The 21,119-nt window shown below is 57.1% G+C and overlaps 8 protein-coding genes across 8 annotated transcripts; 2 read left to right on the top strand and 6 right to left on the bottom strand.

The window, feature by feature from the left end:
- Nucleotides 1–209: 209 nt before the first annotated feature.
- Nucleotides 210–2,885, bottom strand: BKCO1_2600070 (37s ribosomal protein rsm22; the record flags this gene model as incomplete). Its single annotated transcript, XM_020273472.1, has 1 exon — nucleotides 210–2,885. One exon carries the CDS (start codon nucleotides 2,883–2,885, stop codon nucleotides 210–212), a length of 2,676 nt encoding a protein of 891 aa, XP_020130281.1.
- Nucleotides 2,886–4,196: 1,311 nt separating this feature from the next.
- BKCO1_2600069 (ck1 ck1 ck1-d protein kinase) lies at nucleotides 4,197–5,638 on the bottom strand (the record flags this gene model as incomplete). The annotated part of the gene is made up of 4 exons (XM_020273470.1): nucleotides 4,197–4,251; nucleotides 4,365–5,358; nucleotides 5,415–5,487; nucleotides 5,636–5,638. The coding sequence occupies 4 exons, from the start codon at nucleotides 5,636–5,638 to the stop codon at nucleotides 4,197–4,199; spliced, it is 1,125 nt and encodes a 374-aa protein (XP_020130203.1).
- A 2,838-nt stretch (nucleotides 5,639–8,476) lies between these two features.
- On the bottom strand, nucleotides 8,477–8,991 carry BKCO1_2600068 (mitochondrial f1f0 atp synthase subunit atp18; the record flags this gene model as incomplete). The annotated part of the gene is made up of 4 exons (XM_020273469.1): nucleotides 8,477–8,526; nucleotides 8,669–8,719; nucleotides 8,851–8,880; nucleotides 8,955–8,991. The coding sequence occupies 4 exons, from the start codon at nucleotides 8,989–8,991 to the stop codon at nucleotides 8,477–8,479; spliced, it is 168 nt and encodes a 55-aa protein (XP_020130204.1).
- Nucleotides 8,992–9,310: 319 nt separating this feature from the next.
- BKCO1_2600067 (mitotic spindle biogenesis protein spc19) lies at nucleotides 9,311–9,928 on the top strand (the record flags this gene model as incomplete). Its single annotated transcript, XM_020273468.1, has 2 exons — nucleotides 9,311–9,442; nucleotides 9,521–9,928. The coding sequence occupies 2 exons, from the start codon at nucleotides 9,311–9,313 to the stop codon at nucleotides 9,926–9,928; spliced, it is 540 nt and encodes a 179-aa protein (XP_020130201.1).
- A 540-nt stretch (nucleotides 9,929–10,468) lies between these two features.
- Nucleotides 10,469–11,287, bottom strand: BKCO1_2600066 (exosome complex exonuclease rrp40; the record flags this gene model as incomplete). The annotated part of the gene is made up of 2 exons (XM_020273467.1): nucleotides 10,469–11,026; nucleotides 11,090–11,287. 2 exons carry the CDS (start codon nucleotides 11,285–11,287, stop codon nucleotides 10,469–10,471), a joined length of 756 nt encoding a protein of 251 aa, XP_020130202.1.
- A 267-nt stretch (nucleotides 11,288–11,554) lies between these two features.
- On the top strand, nucleotides 11,555–13,438 carry BKCO1_2600065 (hsp70 chaperone; the record flags this gene model as incomplete). The annotated part of the gene is made up of 4 exons (XM_020273466.1): nucleotides 11,555–11,638; nucleotides 11,694–11,730; nucleotides 11,790–11,916; nucleotides 11,968–13,438. 4 exons carry the CDS (start codon nucleotides 11,555–11,557, stop codon nucleotides 13,436–13,438), a joined length of 1,719 nt encoding a protein of 572 aa, XP_020130199.1.
- Nucleotides 13,439–13,986: 548 nt separating this feature from the next.
- Nucleotides 13,987–15,247, bottom strand: BKCO1_2600064 (dienelactone hydrolase family protein; the record flags this gene model as incomplete). The annotated part of the gene is made up of 4 exons (XM_020273465.1): nucleotides 13,987–14,253; nucleotides 14,376–14,779; nucleotides 15,052–15,135; nucleotides 15,193–15,247. 4 exons carry the CDS (start codon nucleotides 15,245–15,247, stop codon nucleotides 13,987–13,989), a joined length of 810 nt encoding a protein of 269 aa, XP_020130200.1.
- Nucleotides 15,248–15,857: 610 nt separating this feature from the next.
- BKCO1_2600063 (rna-directed rna polymerase (sad-1)) lies at nucleotides 15,858–20,803 on the bottom strand (the record flags this gene model as incomplete). The annotated part of the gene is made up of 3 exons (XM_020273464.1): nucleotides 15,858–20,159; nucleotides 20,226–20,382; nucleotides 20,445–20,803. The coding sequence occupies 3 exons, from the start codon at nucleotides 20,801–20,803 to the stop codon at nucleotides 15,858–15,860; spliced, it is 4,818 nt and encodes a 1,605-aa protein (XP_020130197.1).
- Nucleotides 20,804–21,119: the final 316 nt, after the last annotated feature.

Here is a 21,119-nt window from a genome sequence, read left to right as displayed (position 1 = left end):
TTCACTCGAGGGCGGAAAGAAAATCATTGTACAGGTAGATAGTTATAGACTATATAATTTTCAACAAGAGCGGCGTATCATTTTGACCCTTACCCAGCAAATCAAGCCGACCGAAAGGATCTGCCAAAGAGTCGAGATTCCATACACCATAATAACTTTTTACAACCCCCCTTCGCCCTCTACAAAAAAGCAGCCTTCGCCGCCCAAACTCAGAGATCCTCATCGCTCGCCTCCCTCTCCACCTCCCTCCTCTGCCTCTCCATCTTCCTCGTCTCCTTCCCCTTCTTCCACGACTTCCCCCTCTCATGCTTCAACTTCTCCTTGTCCCTCTTGCTCAGCTTCGTCTTCTCCTCATCCCTCACGACGCTCGCCATGATCTTCCCCGTCGCCACGGGGCTTTCGTCCTTCCGGCCCAGCCGCATCGTCCGCGGCACCCGCGTCGCCGCGCCCAGCGCCCACAAGTCGCCCCACTGGCTCTTGCGCGCGTCGCGGTACGCCTGCCGCCCGAAGCTCCTCGGCACCGTCCAGCGCTCGAGGCGCGCCTGCGGCGTGCAGACGTCGAGGATGACGTGGCCGCGCCGCTTGAGGGGCGGCATGATCATGCGCGGGAGCGAGAGCGTGAGCTGGGTGGCCTCGCCGTAGTCTTCTTCTTCCTCCGCCATCCTGACCTGCTCCTCTGGCGCCGCTGTCGCTGGATCAAAGGACTCGCTGGTAGCTTCGGCGCCCGCGGCCTCGGGTTCCGCGCCGTCGTCAACATCGTCCAACTCCTGCAACGGATTGCGATGTCTATCGCCCAGCCCTTCGAACGCTCTCAATGTCGCCTCTTCGCCCTGCAGCACACCTTCAGGCCCCTTCCTCATATCGCCACCTCTTCGCACCGCGAGGTAGCTGAACTGCACATCCTCATAGTTCCGATCCCTCGCGCCCAGTAGCTTCTGCAGGTACGGCGGCCGGGTGAATCTCTGCTTGAAGTAGCAAAAGTCCTTTCTATTCCTGCTGATACCCGGGATCGTGTACATCGGGCAGCCGGCATGGTTCGTACACGGAGCGACAATCATGCCTTCTTCCTTCCTCGAAACACGGGTTTTGTTCGACGGGTCGAGGTGGTCCAGAGGCTGCGGCTCGACATGGGTAGCGCCAGGACTGGCAATGTGGTTGTCGAGCAGGAGCGCACGGGCGCCGGCGATGACTTCGAAACCGCGCGGAAGTCCCTTTTCTATCAGGACCAGAATGCCACCGCGCGGGTCCAGAAGAGACCAGTATTTCTGGATCGCAGCCTTGCGCATGTAGTCTTCCTTCATCGACCACAAGGAGTGCGGCGCGATGACGATATCGTAGACCTTGCGTGCTTTGGGACCGACCTTCTCACCGGGGAGGATGGTGTCGGGCAGGCGCGGGAGAAAAGTTGTGTTCTCGAGGAAGCGGGCCGCACGACGGCGCATCGTGTCAGAGCCGGTGATGACGGATGCCTTTCCAGTCGGAGCGGGAGTCGACTTGGGCGAGTCGGAAGCCTCTTGCATCCGCTCCCACTCTGCCTTGAGAATCTCACGGAAAGCCACGACGCCAGCACCGCCAGAGCTAACGTCGAGGATCAGAGGACCGTTCTCCTTCTTGAGAAGACCCTCGATCCAGTCAGTACCCAGACGCTTGCGGACTTCAACGAGAACGCTCGTAACAGCGGCATACGTGCCAGGCATGACAGCCGCCAGATACGAATCTCCCTCCATAGGGCTCATGGAAAGCTGCGACGGTTCCAGCGGTATGGGCTTCTGGACCGACTCGCCACCCATCGGCCGCGGCGTCGCCGTCGAATGCGGTAGCCTAGGCCCTCCAAACACCCGGGACGCCGCGTCCCCCAGATGCTTGTTGTTCGCATTCGCCAAAATCTCCGCCACGGGATCAACAAACTCCTTCTTCGGCAGCCGCAGCGTGCTCGGCGTGGTCGCAAACCTCCCAGCCAACGTCAACGGATGCGTCCTGATCTCATTCGCCGTCACCCCGCCATACTCCCACTCCTCGGCCTCGCCCTCACCCTCCTCCCCCTCCACCCCCACCTCCAACGCCTCCACCCGCTCCGCCAACACCTCCAAATCATCCACCACCGCCACCTCCTCCTCCCCCTCCCCCTGCTGCCGCTGCCGCTGCCCCTCCACCCCTCGACCCCCCCTCTCCGGCGCCCCGTAATAATACTCCACCTCCACCAGCCTCCCGCTCTTCCCCTCCACCCACAGCGTGTCCGGCATCCGCTCGCCCTCGTCCGGCTGCCCGCCGCGCTGCAGCCGCTCCGCCTCGGCCGCCGCCTCGGCCCGCAGCTCCGCCTCGGGCGCGATCCGCAGCGGCGCGCCGTACAGCCGCTCGTACACGACGAACTCGTCGGGCGACAGCAGCGCCTCGGGCAGGGCTTCGCCGAACGCCTGGCGCGCGGCCCGCGCCGCCGCTTCGAGCTGCGCGTACGTCGGCGGCGGCGGCGGCGGTTTGGCGTCGTGTGTTTCTTCGCCCTCGCCCTCGCCCTCCTCTTGTTGTTCTTGTTGTTGTTCTTGCTGCTGCTGCTGCTGCTCGCTACTGTCCGCGCCGACATCCCGTCCTTCTACTGCACGCGCTTGGTTCTGTTCGTTCGGTGCGCTATCGGCGGCGGCGTCATCGTTGCTCGGGTCGTCGTTCGTCGTCGAGGGAGACTGCTCGTCGCGGTGTCGGTTCGAAGCGGAGAAGTGGCGGGATTGATGTCGCAAGCACGAGGGCGTCGACGGAGGAGCGCTCAACCGCACGCGCTTGTGCACGCTCGCCCTGCTGCTCGCGGACCATGTCGCCGCGGCGGCGCTGGCGCGCAGCTTCGAACGGCAGGCGGTGCAGATGGACTGCAGCGGCCGCGCCGCTGCTAGGAGCATCGTCTGCTTTGTGAGGCCTGTGTGGCCTGTGTGACCGGGGACGACTGAACTCGCTGGGGATCTGAGCGGCGAATTGAGGGGGAATGGGCCTTCCAGCAACGGTTGTTGACCGTACTTCTCGTCGCGGGCGGCAGAGGTGAGGTTGGCCGGAATCTTTTTGGAATCCCAGAACTGTGGCGGCAAATCAACGTGCGAGTTTTGTTAAGCTTTTTGAGTCAGCCGGCACATCGCCCGCCAGCTACAGTCACGGCACATGAATCGCGCCCTTTCCTCCTACGTGCTAATTGTCCGCAGACGCTAAATTAACCGTGCAACGACTAGGCAGCCACCAGCCTACCTAACGGTTTTTTGCCTCTCGGACCTTTTTCATCACGTGGCACCACAAGTCACAATTTTAGAAAGAAACCTAATTCTGTGAATGACTAAAGAGAGCATTGTAAGTAACCGTTTCCGACTCTGGACACTTCTCAAACAGGCCGGTCTTTCCTTCAGCGTCGCGCAACTGTTCTTCCACCCGAGCACCAGCTTGTGCCGGGTGGTATCAGCCATGCTAGCATTTGGTCCGGTGCCAAACCCGCTTGTTCTCCAACCCCTCCCCTTCATTCTGGACTCTTTGGGGAGCCCAAGCCTGTCTTTCAATTTGGTGTTATGATCGTCCCCTGATATAAACGCAAAACCTCCCCACAAGCAGACACTGTGCCGGAAATGTGCAGACCATCGAAGCAAAAAGCATGGGAGAGGAAAAAGAAAAACCAAGGAAAGAGTGTTAAAGGAAATTAGTCAAGCTGCAGTCAACAGCAGAAAAAAAGAGAGTGCAATCTGAGAATCCCATAGCAGGATATGACCAGTGTTGTGTCGGCAGTCCGTCCGACGGTAGGGGTCGTCTGTTTCCGAGCTTGTCGAGAACTCGCCTTCTGTCAGATGAACCATCCTTACGGATCCCCGTGCATTTCCTTTCCACTGCCGCTGACACGAGCGTGCATGATTACTATGCCAAAGACCCACCCGGCCGGCGCACCCGAAGCGTGGGGCACCGAAACCGACCGGAGTGCCTTTGCCAGGTAGGATGCTGACGGCCGAGATTGAGTGGAGGTCGAGATCGGTCTAATAAGAGCAAACCGAACAAACAAGAGATAGGAGCTGAGAGTGAACAAAAGTCTCCGCCGTCCAAATATGCGGACATGAAAGGACGGCGAGGCCGCGTTTCCCGATGTTGACTGCTGTGCCATCAGAGTAACCGCGCCTTCCGACTGATGTCACGAAAAGAGATGATGATTGATGATGCCTAGCCCGGGCTGTCTCAGTCATTCATCAGTAGCCGGCCTGGTACTGATCAGCACCGCCGCGCTTGGAAGAACGCAATTGCCTATCGTGCCTGTGTTAGCATTGAAATTTACGCACCCCCCGCGCCAGGCGTCTTCGCACTAAAGCCGCAGAGGAAAGAGCCCTTACAAGGATGGATAATATCGTTAAACTCACATTCCGGTGCCACCTTCGCGAGGGTTGACGGGGCCACGGCGCTTGTCGGTGACGGCACCGGTAGCTGCGGTCTGACCGGCGGTGGCGGCAGCGGTGTTGGTAACGTGGCGGCCACGGGCCTTGTCGTCGTCCTCGGGACCGGCTTGGTTTCCAGCGGCCTGGGCAATGGCCTGGGCGTTCTTCTGGTACTTGTAGACGGTCCAGTCGAAGACATAGTCGTACTGGAAGCCCTCACGGACGAACAGGTCGCGGAAGATCTTGCGCAGGTAAGAGTAGTCCGGCTTGTCATCGAAGCGAAGAGACCTGGTGTAGTTCAGGTAGATGGCAAACTCGTTGGGGAAGCCACGGCAAAGGACCTCGGTGGGGGTGGTCATCTTCTTCTCCATGATGCGGTCGTACTTCTGCTTCTTGGTGGCAGCCTTCAGGCCTTGCCACGGGAGGGAGCCACGGCAGAAGTACAGCATAACGTATCCAAGGGACTCCATGTCATCACGACGGGACTGCTCAACACCCAGATGAGTGTTGATGGAGGCGTAACGGGCAGTGCCGGTAAGGTTCTTGTTCTCTCTGTACGGGATGTGGAAGTGAGTCTTGGGGTCGCGGTACTTCTTCGCCAGACCAAAGTCGATAACGTTGACCTGGTTGCCGCGCTTGCCGATACCCATCAGGAAGTTGTCGGGCTTGATATCGCGGTGGATGAACGACTTGGCGTGGATGTACTCGATGCGGGAGATGAGCTGGTCGGCGAGGAGCAGGACGGTCTTCAGCGAGAACTTGCGGTTGCAGAAGTTGAACAGGTCCTCCAAGCTAGGGCCGAGGAGATCCAGGACCATTGCGTTATAGTCGCACTCGGTACCAAACCAGCGGACGAAGGGGATGCCGACACCGCCGGCGAGGGACTTGTAGACGCGAGCCTCATATTCGAGCTGGGGGTGCTTGGCCTTGACGCTCTCGAGCTTGATGGCAATCTCCTCGCCCGAGATGATGTTGGTACCTAGCACGGGGTCAGACAGGAGTAGTAGAGCGGCGGGCGGCGTCGAGGAAACGCACCGAGGTAAATGTCACCGAAAGAACCGCTACCGATCTTGCGGCCAATGCGGTACTTGTTACCGACGCGGAGATCCTGCAACGAGGTTGTCAGAAGGGTTCAGAGTTTTGCACGGGTGGCAAGCTGCAGGGTGAGGCTCGGGCTGGCTGATGCCGCGGCGGAGCGCGCTGCTGCAGCGGACAGAGCGATCCGAGCAGGCTGCAGGGACAGGGGGGCGGCTTACCATGGTCGTCATTGTTCGTTGCGACTACTTGCCAGACAAAGCAGTCGGGTGGGATGGTGTGGGTGGAGGGGGAGAGCTGGCGGTTGGCGATGGTCGTGGGGTTAAGTCCAGCCTGTTGCGGACGAGAAAGCCGGTCAGCAAGGCTTTGCCGGCTAGGCGGTGTGTGTAGGGCCGAGCAGGTGACGGTGGAGCGAGATGAGGGGGCGGGAAGGTAGCGCGCCGGGCGGCAGTGCGAGGGAGCGACGAGCTTTTGCGGCGGCGGTGCAGAGCTGGGTTTGGGCAGATGGGCGGCTACGGAGGAGGAGCCTCGGCGGGGGAGTGACTTACTGACGCGGTTTGCGGCGTGTCTGCGGTGGGGACGGTGGGATTGAAGCCCGACGGGGCGAGAAAGCAGCACGTGTGTTGGGGCGGGCGCGAGGAGGCGAGGGTGGCGGAGGAAAGAAGCCGCGGGTGCAGCGCTGTACACAGTCGACGGCAGATCCCAAGAAGGAAGTGTAGAGAGGAAGAGCGAGGAGGTGGACCGCTCACATAGGCAGTCGCTTCGGCGGCGGTGCGTCAGGTGGTGCAGCACTAGTCCGTAGAGCGCCGGGGGAAGCCAGAAGGGCCTAGGGAATAAGCGCGACAACACGCTGGGCAGAAGTGCACAGGGCGCAAAAGTGACAACGGCCAAGCCTGTGCTCGCCGGCAAATGCACGAATGGAAATAAGACGCCTACTTGCGCCCTGCGCCCTGGGCGTTGGGAAAAGTTCATGCCCACCCCCGCCACTGTTCCCCTGTTGGGGGGCAATCTCTCGCGGCGCCTGTCGCCCAGCGCAGCGCGGCATGGCGGTGTCGTCGGGCTGCGCTGGCTGTTTTGCCTGCTGCGCCGCCAGCCCGGCCGGCTGGATCTGGCTGGCGCCTCGGAGTGCCTTGTTCACGGCCACAGCCGTCAAAACAGGCTGCAAAAAGGGCGCGGGCAACAGTCGTCATCTGCACCGCGCAGTGATTGCCGCTCCACCCACCGTGCGGACGCGCCCATCGCGCGGCCTTGCCTTGGCGCCGCCCCCAGCTCAGCTCAGATTCCCGTCAGCCCGCCATGCACGCCGTCGCTGCATGCCCCGTTCGGATCCCTTTTTATAGCACGCCGCTGCCCGTGGCCCCTTAAACTCAGAAGCTTGGCCACCGAGGCGGATGAAACTACCGTCCACCTGTTTCCGGCCGCACCACAAAGCCGACTCTCCCGCCGCGGCCGGCGAGCTCTCCTTCTGCGCCATTCGACAAAGCACCCTTACAGAAGCCCGCGCACGGCAGCCCATGCCTGAGGGTTCCGCACGGCCTTGGGGTGATTTCCGGTGCCGGGTCGCACAATAATGAGCGCCTGATTGTGAGCGGACGGCCTGCTGATTCCGTATCCAGAATCGGGAGCTTGAATGTAGATTACTGCACAGATATCATGCGCTCTGCGACGTCGCTTCGCCCACGGCATGAAGACCGCAGCTGCCAGAACTGAAAAGGCGGACTGGATCTAGCATGCGTCACAGCTCCGGATCGCACACACGCCCCGTTCTTGGCGTAGCCTGCAGCGGAGCGTGTCTCAGCCGTCGGCCATGTCTTTAAGCAATCTCTTCGCCGGCCCGCCGTCGTTCGATTAGTAGGTTCGATTAGCTGATCACGCACGGCACGTCGGCATGCTGCTCGGGCGTCAAAGGCAAAACAACAGCCAGCCATCTCTGCCGAGTTACGCGCGCCGTGAGCGCGCTCGAACTCTAAACTAACCATTGAGAGAGGCGATTCGGGTACTTCATCGCCGATGTCTATACCTGCTATCGTGGCTTTCCGCTTTTGTCGCCTGCCAGCCACAAGCGCGCGCATCATTCCCCACTTTCGCTACTCCAGGCGTATATTGGTCGCACTGTCCATCTACCTATATCCAACCTCTGATCTGATCAAGCCACCATCGCTCGGCTGCTCCAAACGGTGTCCGCTCGAGCCGCCGCTGTACACGTCACACGTGCCCGTTCCCCATTCCCCAGAGCCATTCATGACCGCCCATGCCCAAATACCCGACTGCCTCCGCAATCCGGCCCCGAACTACTCGCGCCAAGATCGGCGAACAGCTTGCACTAGCCACCTGCCAGCCTTGCTGCCGCTGTAGCAACCGCGTCTGCGCATGTCACGGAACGGCCCTCGCCCAATTCGAAGGCTGGGAAGCCCGGACCACTGACCATCAGCCACGCCGCGTCTCCTCACAGGTCGCTTACCCGGCACATGTATTTTCTTTGTACGCCCGGAGGCTGTTACGGGTACCAGGGATCGGGATCAAGGGAGAAATCGGGTAGCGGCCGGGGTTGCAGAATCCGTGTGCATGAACTTAAAGGTTCGAGATTCAACGTCCCGTCAACACTAGTCCGTTCGAGATAGACGTCCAGAGGAACCACGTCTAGAGGTCCGCAGCTCGCATGCATATCATGGGCCGTGCCGCTCGTCGCCGTTTGCAAGTCAAGTTTCACATTGTTGCCTGGACCCGCCTCGACCGAAGAGCATAATCAGGGATTGAACCGGCGGTGAAAGCAAAGAGAAAGGATGAGGTGATCAGGACGAGGCGGAGCACACGAGTGTGCGGGAAGCGGGGAACCTCTCACACTATCTGCCAAGCACGTCGATAGCATACGTATCGCCGGTCTCGGCAGAGGCAGCTAAAGGCACCAAACAGTTCCGGAAGCCGTTCAGAGGAGTCTTTATTGCTCTCTGACTATTTGTCTGGCCGCAATGCGACCGTGAGCTTCAATACAGGGCCATTTTCTCCATCTAGCATGGGTATTATACACCCCCTCAACCCGCCGATATTGTCGCTTAGTCGATCTAGTGTGCAGCCTTGACACCGTTGCGGGGGTCGTTCTTGTACTCGTCGCCTGCAGGTCCATCAGGTTAGCCAATGCGCTCCTCACATCGAAATAGTGGGAGAAGCCGAGGTGGCTTAGGGGAACCCTGAGACGAAGCCACAACGCAGACCAAATGCGCAAGTTCTAGTGGGAAAATGAAAGAGATACGCACTGTTGCGCATGGCAGATGCGGCAGAGTTAACGCCGTAGAGGATGACGAGGCCTGCATTGTCCAAATCAGCAGTGGTCCTGTTTGGTCTGCAATCCGCGCTTATATCCAGATCCTCTCGCGTCCATCGTGTCGTTTTCGGTCGCAGTCGGATTCGATTGGTTCTAATGGGCTTCAATGCTTACCGGCAGCGTAGAACGGAGCCATGGGCTTGGCTGTTGGCGGGCGCATATTAGCATTTGGTTTCGTGACATTGGTAGCCCGCGGAAGCGGAGCAGTGGTGACGTACCGATGGGCGTAGGCCACTTCTTGCCGAGGAGGGACATTTTGACGGATGGCGGTGGTGGCGCGGTGGTTTCGAGAGGGTTGGCGGATGGACGAGCTTGACTTTTGCTGGGTCGGCAGGCGATGAGGTCGAAGTCGGCGCTCCCGGTCTTGCGCCAAGAACTTTCGCACGCGCGGAAGGAAAAGGCCATGCCGCTTTTAGCGCTTAGTGCTCGCTGCTTTTACGGCGGGGAACGACGATCGCCGCAGCTGCGGGAAGTGAACACCACCAACGTCCAAAACAAACACAACCAAATCCCTCACGGTTTGCCACAACGCAACTCTGAATAGACCGCGGCATACATATTAGCATCCGGAGTCATGGCAACCCCTCTTGAAGGATGTGTCTCGTCCCTTCGATCTAGTATACAGCTACTGGACTCGTCCATCTCCATTCTCGACACCGGAGTCAACGACTTTCCTCGCATGTCCAAAGTCCTCCATGCCACTCGTGTACGGCCTCCATACCTATGCGCTACCGATCACTTCATATCCCACCCCACGAATCAAGCTGTCTGACCCTTCACCTAGCATTTCGAACTGATCTCCGAGCCCGACCTACACAACGCGCAACGCTCGCTGCTTTCCGAAATTCGCCCCGAAGTCGAAAATCTTCTTTCTCGCGTGTCCAACTACCTCGACAAGCTCGAGCGCCGCGAACAATCTCTCATTGCCAAGTGTGAACTCAACGAAGGCCGCCTGTCGCAGTACAACAACGAGCCTTCGGCGTCGCGGTCTCGGAGCGCAAGCAGGGCCGGAACTAGGGCATCTGGAGCTGATGGGTTGGCGCCAGGAGAGGAACTCAAGGTGAAGCAACTGCGACAGAAGAAGGAGAGACTGAGCTACGCTGTGGATCGATTGACGTTGCAGGCGCAGCAGCGGGAGAGGCAATTGAGGATGAGCATGGCGGCGCCGCACCAGTTCAACTTTGGAGATTGAGCTGGTAGACCTGAACGAACGTGGATCTATGGAGTTATTTGGCAGTTTACGTGGGACATGATACCCTGTTGTTTTATCATTCTGTCGCGGAAGCAACATTTCTCTCAGGTATGAAAATCAAAAGCAAACTTCTTTTCAGAGACCAATTGAGCTGTATCATTCATCGGCTCTTGCGGCTTGCTACGTTGGCGTAGAATGACTACATTCGATATTGGCTGATATATTGTTTATCGTTGGACGACTGTAGTCTTTTGCAGCAACTGACGGGATAGTCCTTCCATTTAGATGATTCTCCTTCTTTCCCGAGCTTGAATCCTTCCATAGGAGACAGATTGACCTTCGGCTCAGATGGGATGCAGGAAGATTTGCATTATCTCCAATTGTGCTCCTTGTGAGAAACCTCCTATCACTTTTCCTTTTTCTTTTTTTGACCGTGACCCGAACACCACTTCCCTTGAAAATGCACCAGTGCCATACAACGCCGTCGCCGAACCGTGAAGATGAAGATACCAATGCAGAGGCTCGCTCCTGAAGCTCCTTCTACAGCCCCTTCAACAGCTTTGCAACCAAATCTCTCTGGCCTTCGACGCCCAGGCCCTTTTCATCGGTTTCCGTAAGCGCCTTCCCCACCGCCAGGACAACCTTGACACCCCCCTCCTCGCTGCTGACCCACACTCTTCCATTCCTGCCGACCGCAATCTCGAATCGGACCCTCTCTGCCAGCTCGTCCAGTACGATAACCTTCCCCGGACCGCCTTCGCCTGCATCTTTCTTTCCCGTGGGCATCAATAACCTTCTTGCCATACCCAAACTGATCTCGAAGAGCATCCCTCCCTTGAGTGGACCTAATCCGTCCGACCTCCCCGTCGTTGCCGACACACACTCCAACTCCGGCTCCATGTGCTTACTGGCAGCGCTGACGCGGGCGTAGACAAGGGCGCCGGGCGCAAGCTGCGGGCGGGTCTTTTTCGTAGCGCCTTCGAATGCGAGATGCGGCAGGGTGGCTTGGGGAGTGTAAGGTGTTATCGTGCAAGCGTACATTTCGACCGACGAGTGGTGAACTGTTGCGACTACGAGGTCGTTTTGAGTGGGCACGTACTGAGCGTCAAGTTAGCAATTGGAGCCGCTGTTTCGCGTCGAGATTCATAGAGGAGGACATACGCGACCGCCGTTGCGCTCAACCCAGACGGCATTCTTGCGGCTATCAATGCTGAGGGAGCCGGCGACGGTGGTGGTGATGGTCGACGGCGGAATGTGACGTAGGCCAGGGCCAAGCGTGAGGGGTCTCTTGTGGTTCTGGGTTTGCTCTAGCAACGATCCAGGTAGCTCCTCTCCGGGGAGGACGACTTCGATAGCCATGGTCGCGGCCAATGCAACAGAAGGTATTGCGCGGGGCGGAGCGGCGGGCGGAGGTTGGCGCAGAAAGATGCTAGAGACGTGCGGAATATTCAGCCGGGGTTTGACCGGCTCCCAAAAAACTTCGGCCGCGATTCCCCATTGTCTTTGCACTCGACCTCGCCGCCCGCACCCACCCACAACCCTCTTCGCGCTTCCGCAGTCTCATCGCGCCCTTCAGACTCGCTCGAAACTAGCACCGCACACAGTCGCCGGACCCCACACGCCACGATGAGCGAAGAGACCTCCCCGCAGCGGGTTGCCATTGGTATTTCCTTTGGCAACTCCTACAGCTCCATCGCCTTCACCACAGGTGTAAGACCCGCAGGAGAACCCGCTTGGGGTTTTTAGGATGCTAATGGCCGCGCAGGAGGGCAAGGCTGAGGTTATCGCCAACGAGGAGGGAGGTCAGTACCGAACTTCATATACCCCGCCGCCAAACAAACGCTAACGAATGTTGGTCCAGACCGCCAGATCCCCACCATCCTGTCCTACGTCTCTGGCGAGGAGTTCCACGGCACCCAGGCTAAGGCGCAGCTTGTCCGCAACTCGAAGAACACTGTTGCCTACTTCAGAGACTTCCTTGGCAAGGAGTAGGTTGACAAACCGCCGCTCGTCCTGCGCGACGCTGACCCCAAACGCAGCTTCAAGTCGATAGACCCCACCCCTGCCCACCAGTCCGCACACCCCAAGGAGCATGAAGACACCATCTCTTTCTCGGTCAGGGATAGTGAGGAGGATGTTGAGAATGAGCGCACCATCTCTGAGATCACCACGAGGCACCTGCGCAGGTTGAAGAACTCTGCCTCCGACTACCTTGGCAAGACCGTCAACACTGCCGTCATCACCGTCCCGACCAACTTCACCGACCACCAGAAGGAGGCCCTGACCAAGGCTGCCAAGGAGGCTGAGATTGAGGTCCTCCAGTTCATCAGCGAGCCCGTGTCTGCCGTTCTCGCATACGATGCTCGCCCTGAAGCTAAGGTTTCGGACAAGATCGTGGTTGTTGCCGACATTGGCGGAACTCGCTCTGATGTTGCCGTCATCGCTTCGAGAGGCGGCATGTACAGCATTCTGGCCACTCTCCACGACTACGAGGTTGCTGGCACCCAGCTTGACCAGGTCCTTATGGACTACTTCGCCAAGGAGTTCATCAAGAAGCACAAGACTGACCCTCGAGAGAACGACCGCAGCCTTGCCAAGCTGAAGCTTGAGTCCGAAGCCGTCAAGAAGGCCCTCAGCATTGGCCAGTCGGCCAACTTCAGCGTCGAGAGCTTGGCTGACGGCGTCGACTTCACTGCCACCATCAACCGCACCCGCTTCGAGCTGCTAGCGAACAAGCACATTGCCAGCCTGACCCGTCTGATCAACCACGCTGTTGAGAAGGCCGAGCTGGATGTTCTCGACATCGACGAGATCATCCTCTCCGGCGGCTCCAGCCACGTCCCCAAGATCGCTCGCAGCGTCCAGAGCGCTTTCCCCGAAAGCACCACTGTCCTGGCTCCCGCTACCTCGACCACGGCCATCAACCCCTCCGAGCTCGCCGCTCGTGGTGCCGCCATTCAGGCTTCCCTGATCCAGGAGTTCGAGGCCGAGGACATTGAGCAGAGCACGCACGCCATGGTCACTGTTGCTCCCCACACCTCCAAGGCCATCGGCATTCTCTGCATATCCGAATCGGAGGAGCACGGTGTCTTCCGCCCGCTCATCGATGCCGAGACTCCTGTCCCGGTCAGGCGCACTGCTCAAATCGCCACTCCCCGCGAGGGCGGTGACATCCTCGTCAAGATTTGCGAGGGTATCCGTAATATCAAGGTCGAGAAGCCCGAGCCCAAGGCCAAGGACGCTAAGAAGAGCGGCGATGACGAGGACGAGGATGACTCGGACATCGACTCGGATGACGAGCCGGAGGAGATCCGCTCCAAGGTATGGAAGGCCGGTACTGCGCTTGCCGAGGCTGCTCTCAAGGGGGTCAAGAAGGGCGCCAAGGTCGAGGTCCAGGTCAACGTCGGCGCCGATCTGGCCGTGCAGATCATCGTCCGTGAGGTCGGTGGCAAGGGTGGTATCAGGGGCAACCTTGAGAAGCCTGCGGCTACCCAGAACGGCAGTGCATAAATGAGAGGACGAAAGGATGGACATGACGGGAGAGATTAACGAAAACGCTTTTCCAGTTTGGGGGCCGTTGGTGCATGCATGCATTGGGAGAATACCAAAAAATAAGCCTGGATCTCTTTGGCAGGGAACAGAGAACGCATGCGTGTGGTTGAGTGAAGGGACACCCATACCAGCTTCCTGGTTGATGACACACGCAAGAGGTCTTTGGGGCGTTTTAGCGGTTTAGATTGGGCGGAAAATAACCATCACTGTCATCAGACCTTTGACTTTGAAGCTTGTCCGGCTTCCTGCTTGGTGTCTTTTCTTTGGATTCAGGTAGTTCGCCCGAGAGACGATAGATGTAGATGAGCACAGGCATAACCATGTATTTTGCTTCTTCAAGTCTCCGACAAGTATGCTTTGACGATGATCGAGAAAATAAAAGGACTGGCTGGCACTTCAAGGAGACTTGATATCATCATCAATGGTTTTCTTCCCCTCCTGCTTCTCCTTCTCTCCCTGTTCCCCCAACCCTTCGACTCTCTCTCTCTCTCTCACGTCATTTCAACTCAGCACACATCCTCGGGCTCGGCGACGTCGCCGTCGCGGGGGCCGAGGTCGGCGCGCAGGGTGCGGTTGAAGAGCTCGAGCAGCATCTGGAAGCAGATGCCGGAGAGGGCGGGGTCGTAGCGGCCCTTGGACAGCTCGTCGCGGATGAAGGCGTGCTGCGCCCACGCGGGCTCGTAGAAGGAAAAGGCCACGCCCGCGTCGTGCAGCGTCTTGCGGATCAGGTCGCGGCCCGCGGGCGGGACGTGGGTGTCGCGTTTGCCGAAGATCTACGTGGGCATCGTTGGTATGTGTGGTGGGTGGGTTGTGTGTGTATATATATACGTGTGGTTCTCTTGAGGGGGGGAGGGGGGGAGTGAGAGCTATATATATATAAAAGTGACTGACTGACCATGATCAACTCGCCCCTGATATCCTTGACGCGCTTCAGGCTGTCATCGGCCTTGCCCTTGCCGAGCGTGGCGCTGTGGATGTCGGTGGCGAAGTAGCAGACGGCGGCGCGCACGCGCTGGTCGAAGGCGCAGCGGAAGGCGAGGTGGCCGCCCAGGCACATGCCCGTGGCGCCGACGCGGCCGTTGCACGTCGGCAGCGCCAGCAGCGCGTCGATGGCCAGCCCCGCGTCCTCGTCGTACGCCGACACCTCCTTGGAGATCTTCAGCTCGTTGCCCTTGTCCGTCCCCGGCCCGTCGTAGGCCAGCGGCTCCGGGCCCGTGAACTCGTGGTACGACGACGGCGCCGCGACGATGTAGCCCTGGCCCGCGATCTGGCGGGCGAAGCGCGCGACCGGGCCGGTTACTGTGGTGGCGGAGGGGGGGTTTTTGGCGTTAGAGATGTGCTTTTATAAGTCTTGAAAACGGACTGAGAGAAATCGGACGGTGGAGGAGCAGCTTGTGTGATGACAGTGAAGCTTTTGGCGAAGCCACAGTCCAGCATGGCAGTGAACACGGAATGACCAATCAGACCATCTGCGAGGAAACAATCGCGGGTGCATGAACAGGACGTTGGCAGGAGAGGGCATGGAAATGAAATGTGGCTGATTCACCCGTCCCAAAAGGAATTGCACCTACCCTGATAGATCTCGCTGAAGACAACGACACCAGGAAACTTCGCCTTGGGGTACCCATCAATCTTGGGATGGAAGAAGAAAATGCCTGGAATTGATCAGCGGGCGAGGCTTTCACCACGCGCCCAGGAGGGCCAATGCTCACGCATGTCACCGCCGGCCTTGGTGGGCACATCGCGGTGGGATTCGTCAATCAACATCTTGTCGGTGGTTGCTTCGAAGTGTTTGCGTGATGGAGAGGAGAAGGTCGGTTGGGCGGGATATATGAAGAAAGTTACGCATCGTCGTCCCCACGTCGTGAAGCGAGGCTGCCCCACCTAAAGTCAATTTGAACCGCACCCCTCCGCCCTCACGCCATTTCCCCTCTACACCCTTGTTCACTTTAGTCAACTGATCCTGCAGAGACTGAGACATATGTACTTCTGTACTCATTTGGCCAAAACCACCTGATTATATATGGGACCTCCAGGATAATAGCGGCAGAAATATCGATCATGCCGCACTATGCAGCTCTGCGCATATACACTTGTAATACCGAATTGCATTGTTTACACGAGCATGCGACCTATCTGTTTTTTCTCATTCATGCATCTCTATTTCCCCCGCGACGCCTCAGCCAAGGCAATTGTACCGATCGTTAGATGCTTACAGATAAGCAAGAACAATTAAGAGAAGCAAAGAAGGCAGCAGTACATTCAGTCGCCCACGTAGCCTCCTGTCCTGTCTCCATCTCCAATTCCGCCAACAAAAAAAAAAGAATGAAAGTATCCCCGCATTGAGATGCCACCCAAAGTCCACCAACCATTCCCCTCAAGCAAACCTCTTTAGCCTGTCCCAAGTCGTCTTAAGCCGCTTCTTAGGAATCACGACTTCCTCCTCACCAGTCTCGTCGCTACCCCTCGAATGGGCGGCCATCTTCTTGTCGCCCTTTCCGTTTTCATCCGCACTCCTCTTAGTCGTAATACCACCCTCAACCGCTTTCTCCTTCTCATGGTCCTTCTCGAACTCCTTCACCTCGTACTCGCCCTCACGAGACCCCGAGGTGCCCACCACAGCCCTCTCCTCGAGCTCCTGCTCCATACGCCTCAGCATCATCAGCTCTGCGATGCTCTGCACGCTCGATTCGCTTCCGGCCACTGTCGATGACCGCCTTCCTCCACGTCCTAAGATCTTTCTTCTATCGACCTCCGTCTCTTCTTCAGCACCGATGACTAACTCACCGTCGTCGTCAGACTGGTCTGAACCAGAAGCAGGATTGACGATCTGACGACGTGAGTCGCTCGGCTCGGAAGATTTGATGGTAGAAAGAATTCGATCCTTGGAGGAGTCTGCACGGACGGCATTAGCCCAGAAGTACGGATATTTGTACGATTCATGTGGGTACGGGCCGTCATCAGTGTACAGGCCCTCAGGATCATCATCATCATCTTCTTCTTCTTCTTCTTCTTCTTCTTCATCCTCCTTCTCTACCATCTTGCCCTTGCCCGCTGTTGGCGATTCTGCCGGCTTCGCAGCCTCTTGATCCGCCTTGTTTTCATCCGGGAAGAAATTCAGGCCCTCCAGTTGCTTCATGCCGTTTGTCATGGAAGAAGTGGTCGGCTCAGTCGGCATGCTGCATACGTCCTTCAAAGTATCTTTGCCATGAGCGATATGTGCGGATTGCTGACCATGACCAGCTTTGCTACTGTCGCCAAACAAGTGAACAAGATCGCCTTGTTTGATGACAGCACCTCCATCCACAAAAAGCTCGTCGTCTCTAGTCCAACCACCTTGAGCTGAAGTGTCCATCTTAGGTTTTTGTTTTCCGGTCTGCTTCAGCTTCGGAATCGAGTGCTGAATCGAAAGGCCTTGGGGTTGGCCTTTGGCACCGGTCGCTATGAGGCCAAGCTCGCGGGCGAAGATCCAAGGAAAACTCATGAGCGGCATTTTCTCCGGCGTCATTTTCATGGCAGGTATGTCACGGCCGCCGACAACCTTGGTCTGGCGGGTCTGGTCAACTGCACGCTGCATCTCCTGGGCCGTAACCGTGTACATGGCAGCGATGAAGGGGCCGAGGTTTTTGAAAATCCTACCCTCTTCCTGAAGTGCTGCTCTCGCATTTTTCGCGTCCGGACCATGAGCATCACCTTTGTAGCCACCAGCAGCTTCTTCATAACAGAGCTTCTGGAACCGCTCTCTCAAGGCTTCCCAGACGCGGCCGAATTCTTCTTGCAAAGAATAATCCCGAATCTTGTCGTTATGCTTCAGGATGAACGTAGACCACGCCTCGAACTCTGTATTGATGTCGTGCTGAGCCATCAGTCTACGAATAGCAGTGTCGTACAGTTCCTTGACACTAGCCGCTCTTGCAAGTACTTCAGCCTCGATCGTGTACGCGTTGATGATGCGACTATCGAAAGGCAAGTCATAGAAAGGCTTGAACTTCACCTCCTCAACTGCATCATAAAGCTGTCCCAAGATTCTGCGTGAGAAGTATGTCCTGTCCGGATGTTTCTCCATGAAGTGTGGATATCTCTTGGGCCTGTTGTCCTTTGCCATCTGTGCCGGGACACCGGACTTTGGATAGTCAACAGCAATAGAATGAAGCTGCGCCAATTCAAGACACTTGTCGCTCCGAACGCCCTCGTCTTCGAAGTCAGCCATAGCCAGATGCGAATTTGCAATCTGTCCGAGGCTGTCGTTTTTGATGTACTCGACAAAGAATCTGGTGATATCTTCCATGGTAACCTCATCCACGATTTGCTTGCCGGGAGGGGTGAAGTCCATGGGTGGATGGTTGATGATAACGGGGATTAGCTCTTTGTCCCAGATTACTAGGTAATCATCTCCATCCAAATCACCTCCAGAGCACATGTTTGGAACGTCTCGGTCGCCGGTTTGCGGGAACACAATCACATTCTTCAAGTGGCGCAGCTGCGGCTTGTCGACAGCGTGGACGACGCGAATGTCTCCAGGATGAAGCGAAGGGTTGCGCGCAACGAGGCAAACGCCCTCAATGACCTTGTAGCGCCCTTCATGGTCTGGGTCCGAAGCCTGGACAAATATCTCCGGCAGGGTCTCCGGAATCAAGCCCTTCGCCCCATGAATCTGCTTCTGGTCAGAGTAGTAATGCCCACGGAGAGAAGCAGTCTCGTCGGCACATCCGAGCAAAAATGCCCCTTCACCGATGAAGAGTTTTGCCTTTTCTTTTAGATTCTTGATGCTCCAAGCCCTCCATACATGCAGGACCGACATCAGGAAGGGCTCCTTGACACCCATGAAGCCATCCATTATCATATTCGCAAGTACTAGAGTGGTCTGGATCGGGTCCACAGACCTTTGCAGAAAACGAAGTGCGACTTCTTCCGATGTCATGGCGTTGGTAAGGCCAGAAAGTTGGTTCCGAAGCTTGTTCATGAAGACATACCCAGGTACTCCAAGGGCATCGAGTACAACGATGAGCTGTCGATTGAGAGTAGCCGTTGCATACTGTGACCACTTGATGACTTCGAGGCCGTCATTCGCGGCCGGGAATTTCTCCTGTGATCTTCTCACAATAATCTGATGTCCATCGAGCTCTGGTGCAACCGCAAGAATACCCTTGCAGCCCCCGAGTCGAAATTGGAATACAGAAGGCGTGTCTTCAATCGGATTGGGGTGACCAAATTCCTCCGCAACTTGCTGCGCCAGAAGCTGCGAGATCTTGCCCACGCCATCTGTGAAGGTGTAACCATTGCGCGTGACGTCTTCGGCTCCGTCAATGAGCGCCTTGACACCCGTGACCGCCCTTGTCGTAGAGAAGCACTGTCCCATGCGTGAGGCATAGCGAGCAACTTCTTTGATCTGGCTGAAATCGCCCATGCATTCACGGATGTATGACGCTGTCAAATTGTCTTCCTCATCCGTTTCGCCTTCCACAGACGAGAAGAAATAGGCGCCATTCTCACGGAACTGGGAGTTCCCGAAGGCAAGAAATTCATAGTGGCGACCACCGATTGTAATGCCGTTCCTCAGCGTGCGCCAGACACGAGTGAGGAGCTCCAGGTCTCTGTCGCCATTTCCGTTCCTTAATCTCCCTTCGTGTTTCTCATCTGTGAATTTGACGCGCAAGAAGCGGTCGCTAAACTTGATGTAGTCACGGATCACACGGTTTGATATTTCCATGGACGGAGAGGATATTATGACGGTCGATGGCGTGACCGTGACAGCGTGCGACCAGGTACAATGGGCGGGTATCTCCCTGGGCATTCCTTTCTTGCCAAGAGGCAACTTGAATATGTCCTGAGGTTCGTAGAAACGCTGTTTCTTTTGCATTGCCACCTTCAGGTAGGCTTTGGCCGTCTCGCTGTTCATTTTCGAAAGGCGTTGCAGGAAGTCCGCCGAGATGTTGTGCTCGTTGAGGATGTTGTTGGAGAGGCAGGCCTCGAGCTGATACCGAAGTTCAAAGTCGAGGCTGATTGGTTCCGGTTCAAGATCATAAGAACTCGCCTTGCCAAAAAGAGAAGGGGATTTGGGGCCGTCGATTACGTCCCACATGGTCGATTGCTCCCTCTCCAGCAGCGTAATTGGCGTGTCGGCAACGATATTCACGTTCCAGTCGGCTAAGGCACTGAGTATCTCATCATATCTCGTAAGATCCGTCGAGGATGAATCAAAGTCGATCTTGTAGGTAGTCCAGTGGCCAATATCGATGACCGGGGTTTTCTTCCTTAGCGTTATTGAAGCAGTCTTCAGTGGAGTGCGGAGATGTGTGATATCGACCTGACGGTACCACGCCTTTGAGTCAGACCAAAAAGATTCTCCGGTCTCATGGGTTGACTCCACATGCTCGACCTTGCGAAAGAAGCTCGGAACGTAATCCGAAGGAATAATCAGAACGCGCTTGTCACCTTCCCTTGCCTCATGAACTCTGCTCAGGCGCTGGATGGGAATCTCAAAGCGGTACTGTTGAGTCACGTGGAAGTTCTTCTCCTCGTTGAACAAGTCTAGTGGGAAGTGAACGGTGAGTCTGTTCCACTTCAGATTGAGAGTGATTGCGACATTGTGAGGACGGATCTTGGATGCGTTCTGCATGTTCATCATGGCCGACTCGCCGTACATGAATCCGAAGTCGACGGACTTTGCTGAAACTGTCTGTTCTTCTGTTAGAGTCTGCTGTAGCTTTTTTTTTTTGGTGGGGGGAAAGGAAATAGGGCTTACCATTATCTCAGGATATTTTTTGTTGGGGTTCGTCGGGCTGTTCTTCAAGGAGTATCGCACCTGGCCGCGAGCTTCGACTCTCAGAGGAATTCCGGAACCTGGCTGCCTCCATGGCAGAGACCACTGGTCCTCCCAGAAGCTCCTGAGGGGTGGCGGGCTTGTTGCGCAGTCGGTCAGTCTGCTCAGACATGGTAGGGGATCATGTCACTAAAGCCTTACCTGAAAACCACATAGGCTACCTTTCCATTTGACTCTGATACAATGTCGATCTTGCTTATCGTGCCCTCATGCTTGAAGAGCTTGTACACATCAACAGTATTGATGCCGACAGGCAAGTTGTGGACCTTGATCTTCAGGTCCTGCCACTTCTTCCAGTCGTCATTCTGCATGACTTTGCGTGGCTGGGGTCTCGATTGCGGCGGAGTGCTTATCGGGTGGGGACCGACTGGGAACGGCGGATAGGGCGGTGAAGGCGTGACACGCTGCATTCTGTAGCCAGATCCAGGGCGCTGGTGGGTTCTGAAGTTACTGGGGACGGCAAAGCTGGGAGGCGTACTGGGCTGACGACGGAAGTTCATGGCTGAGTTGGAGTTGGAGGAACTGTCGGAGAGGTAAGCATTAGAGCTAAGACAGCGCCGCTGACCAGTGGAGCCGCCGGGTGCAGATGCGCGGCCTCGGGAGCTGCCGCGTGAATGTCCCTGCATTGCCAGCAGGTGTTGTGCGTGAGCTTTGCGTCTCGTGCGGCGCTCGCTCCGATTGTTGGGGGACGGGACGGTTGAGCAGGTGGGGCGCCTTTATGTCGGGATGTCCCTGGTCGGAGTGTGAGGAATATGTGTCTAGATGTTCTTGGGGTCAGTGGGAGATGGTCAGGAAATAGGTGGGTGCGGCAGCGCG

This window comes from Diplodia corticola (assembly GCF_001883845.1).
Source record: "Diplodia corticola strain CBS 112549 chromosome Unknown scaffold26, whole genome shotgun sequence".
NCBI classification, from domain to species: domain Eukaryota; kingdom Fungi; phylum Ascomycota; class Dothideomycetes; order Botryosphaeriales; family Botryosphaeriaceae; genus Diplodia; species Diplodia corticola.
This window is presented reverse-complemented; position numbering and strand designations above follow the sequence as displayed.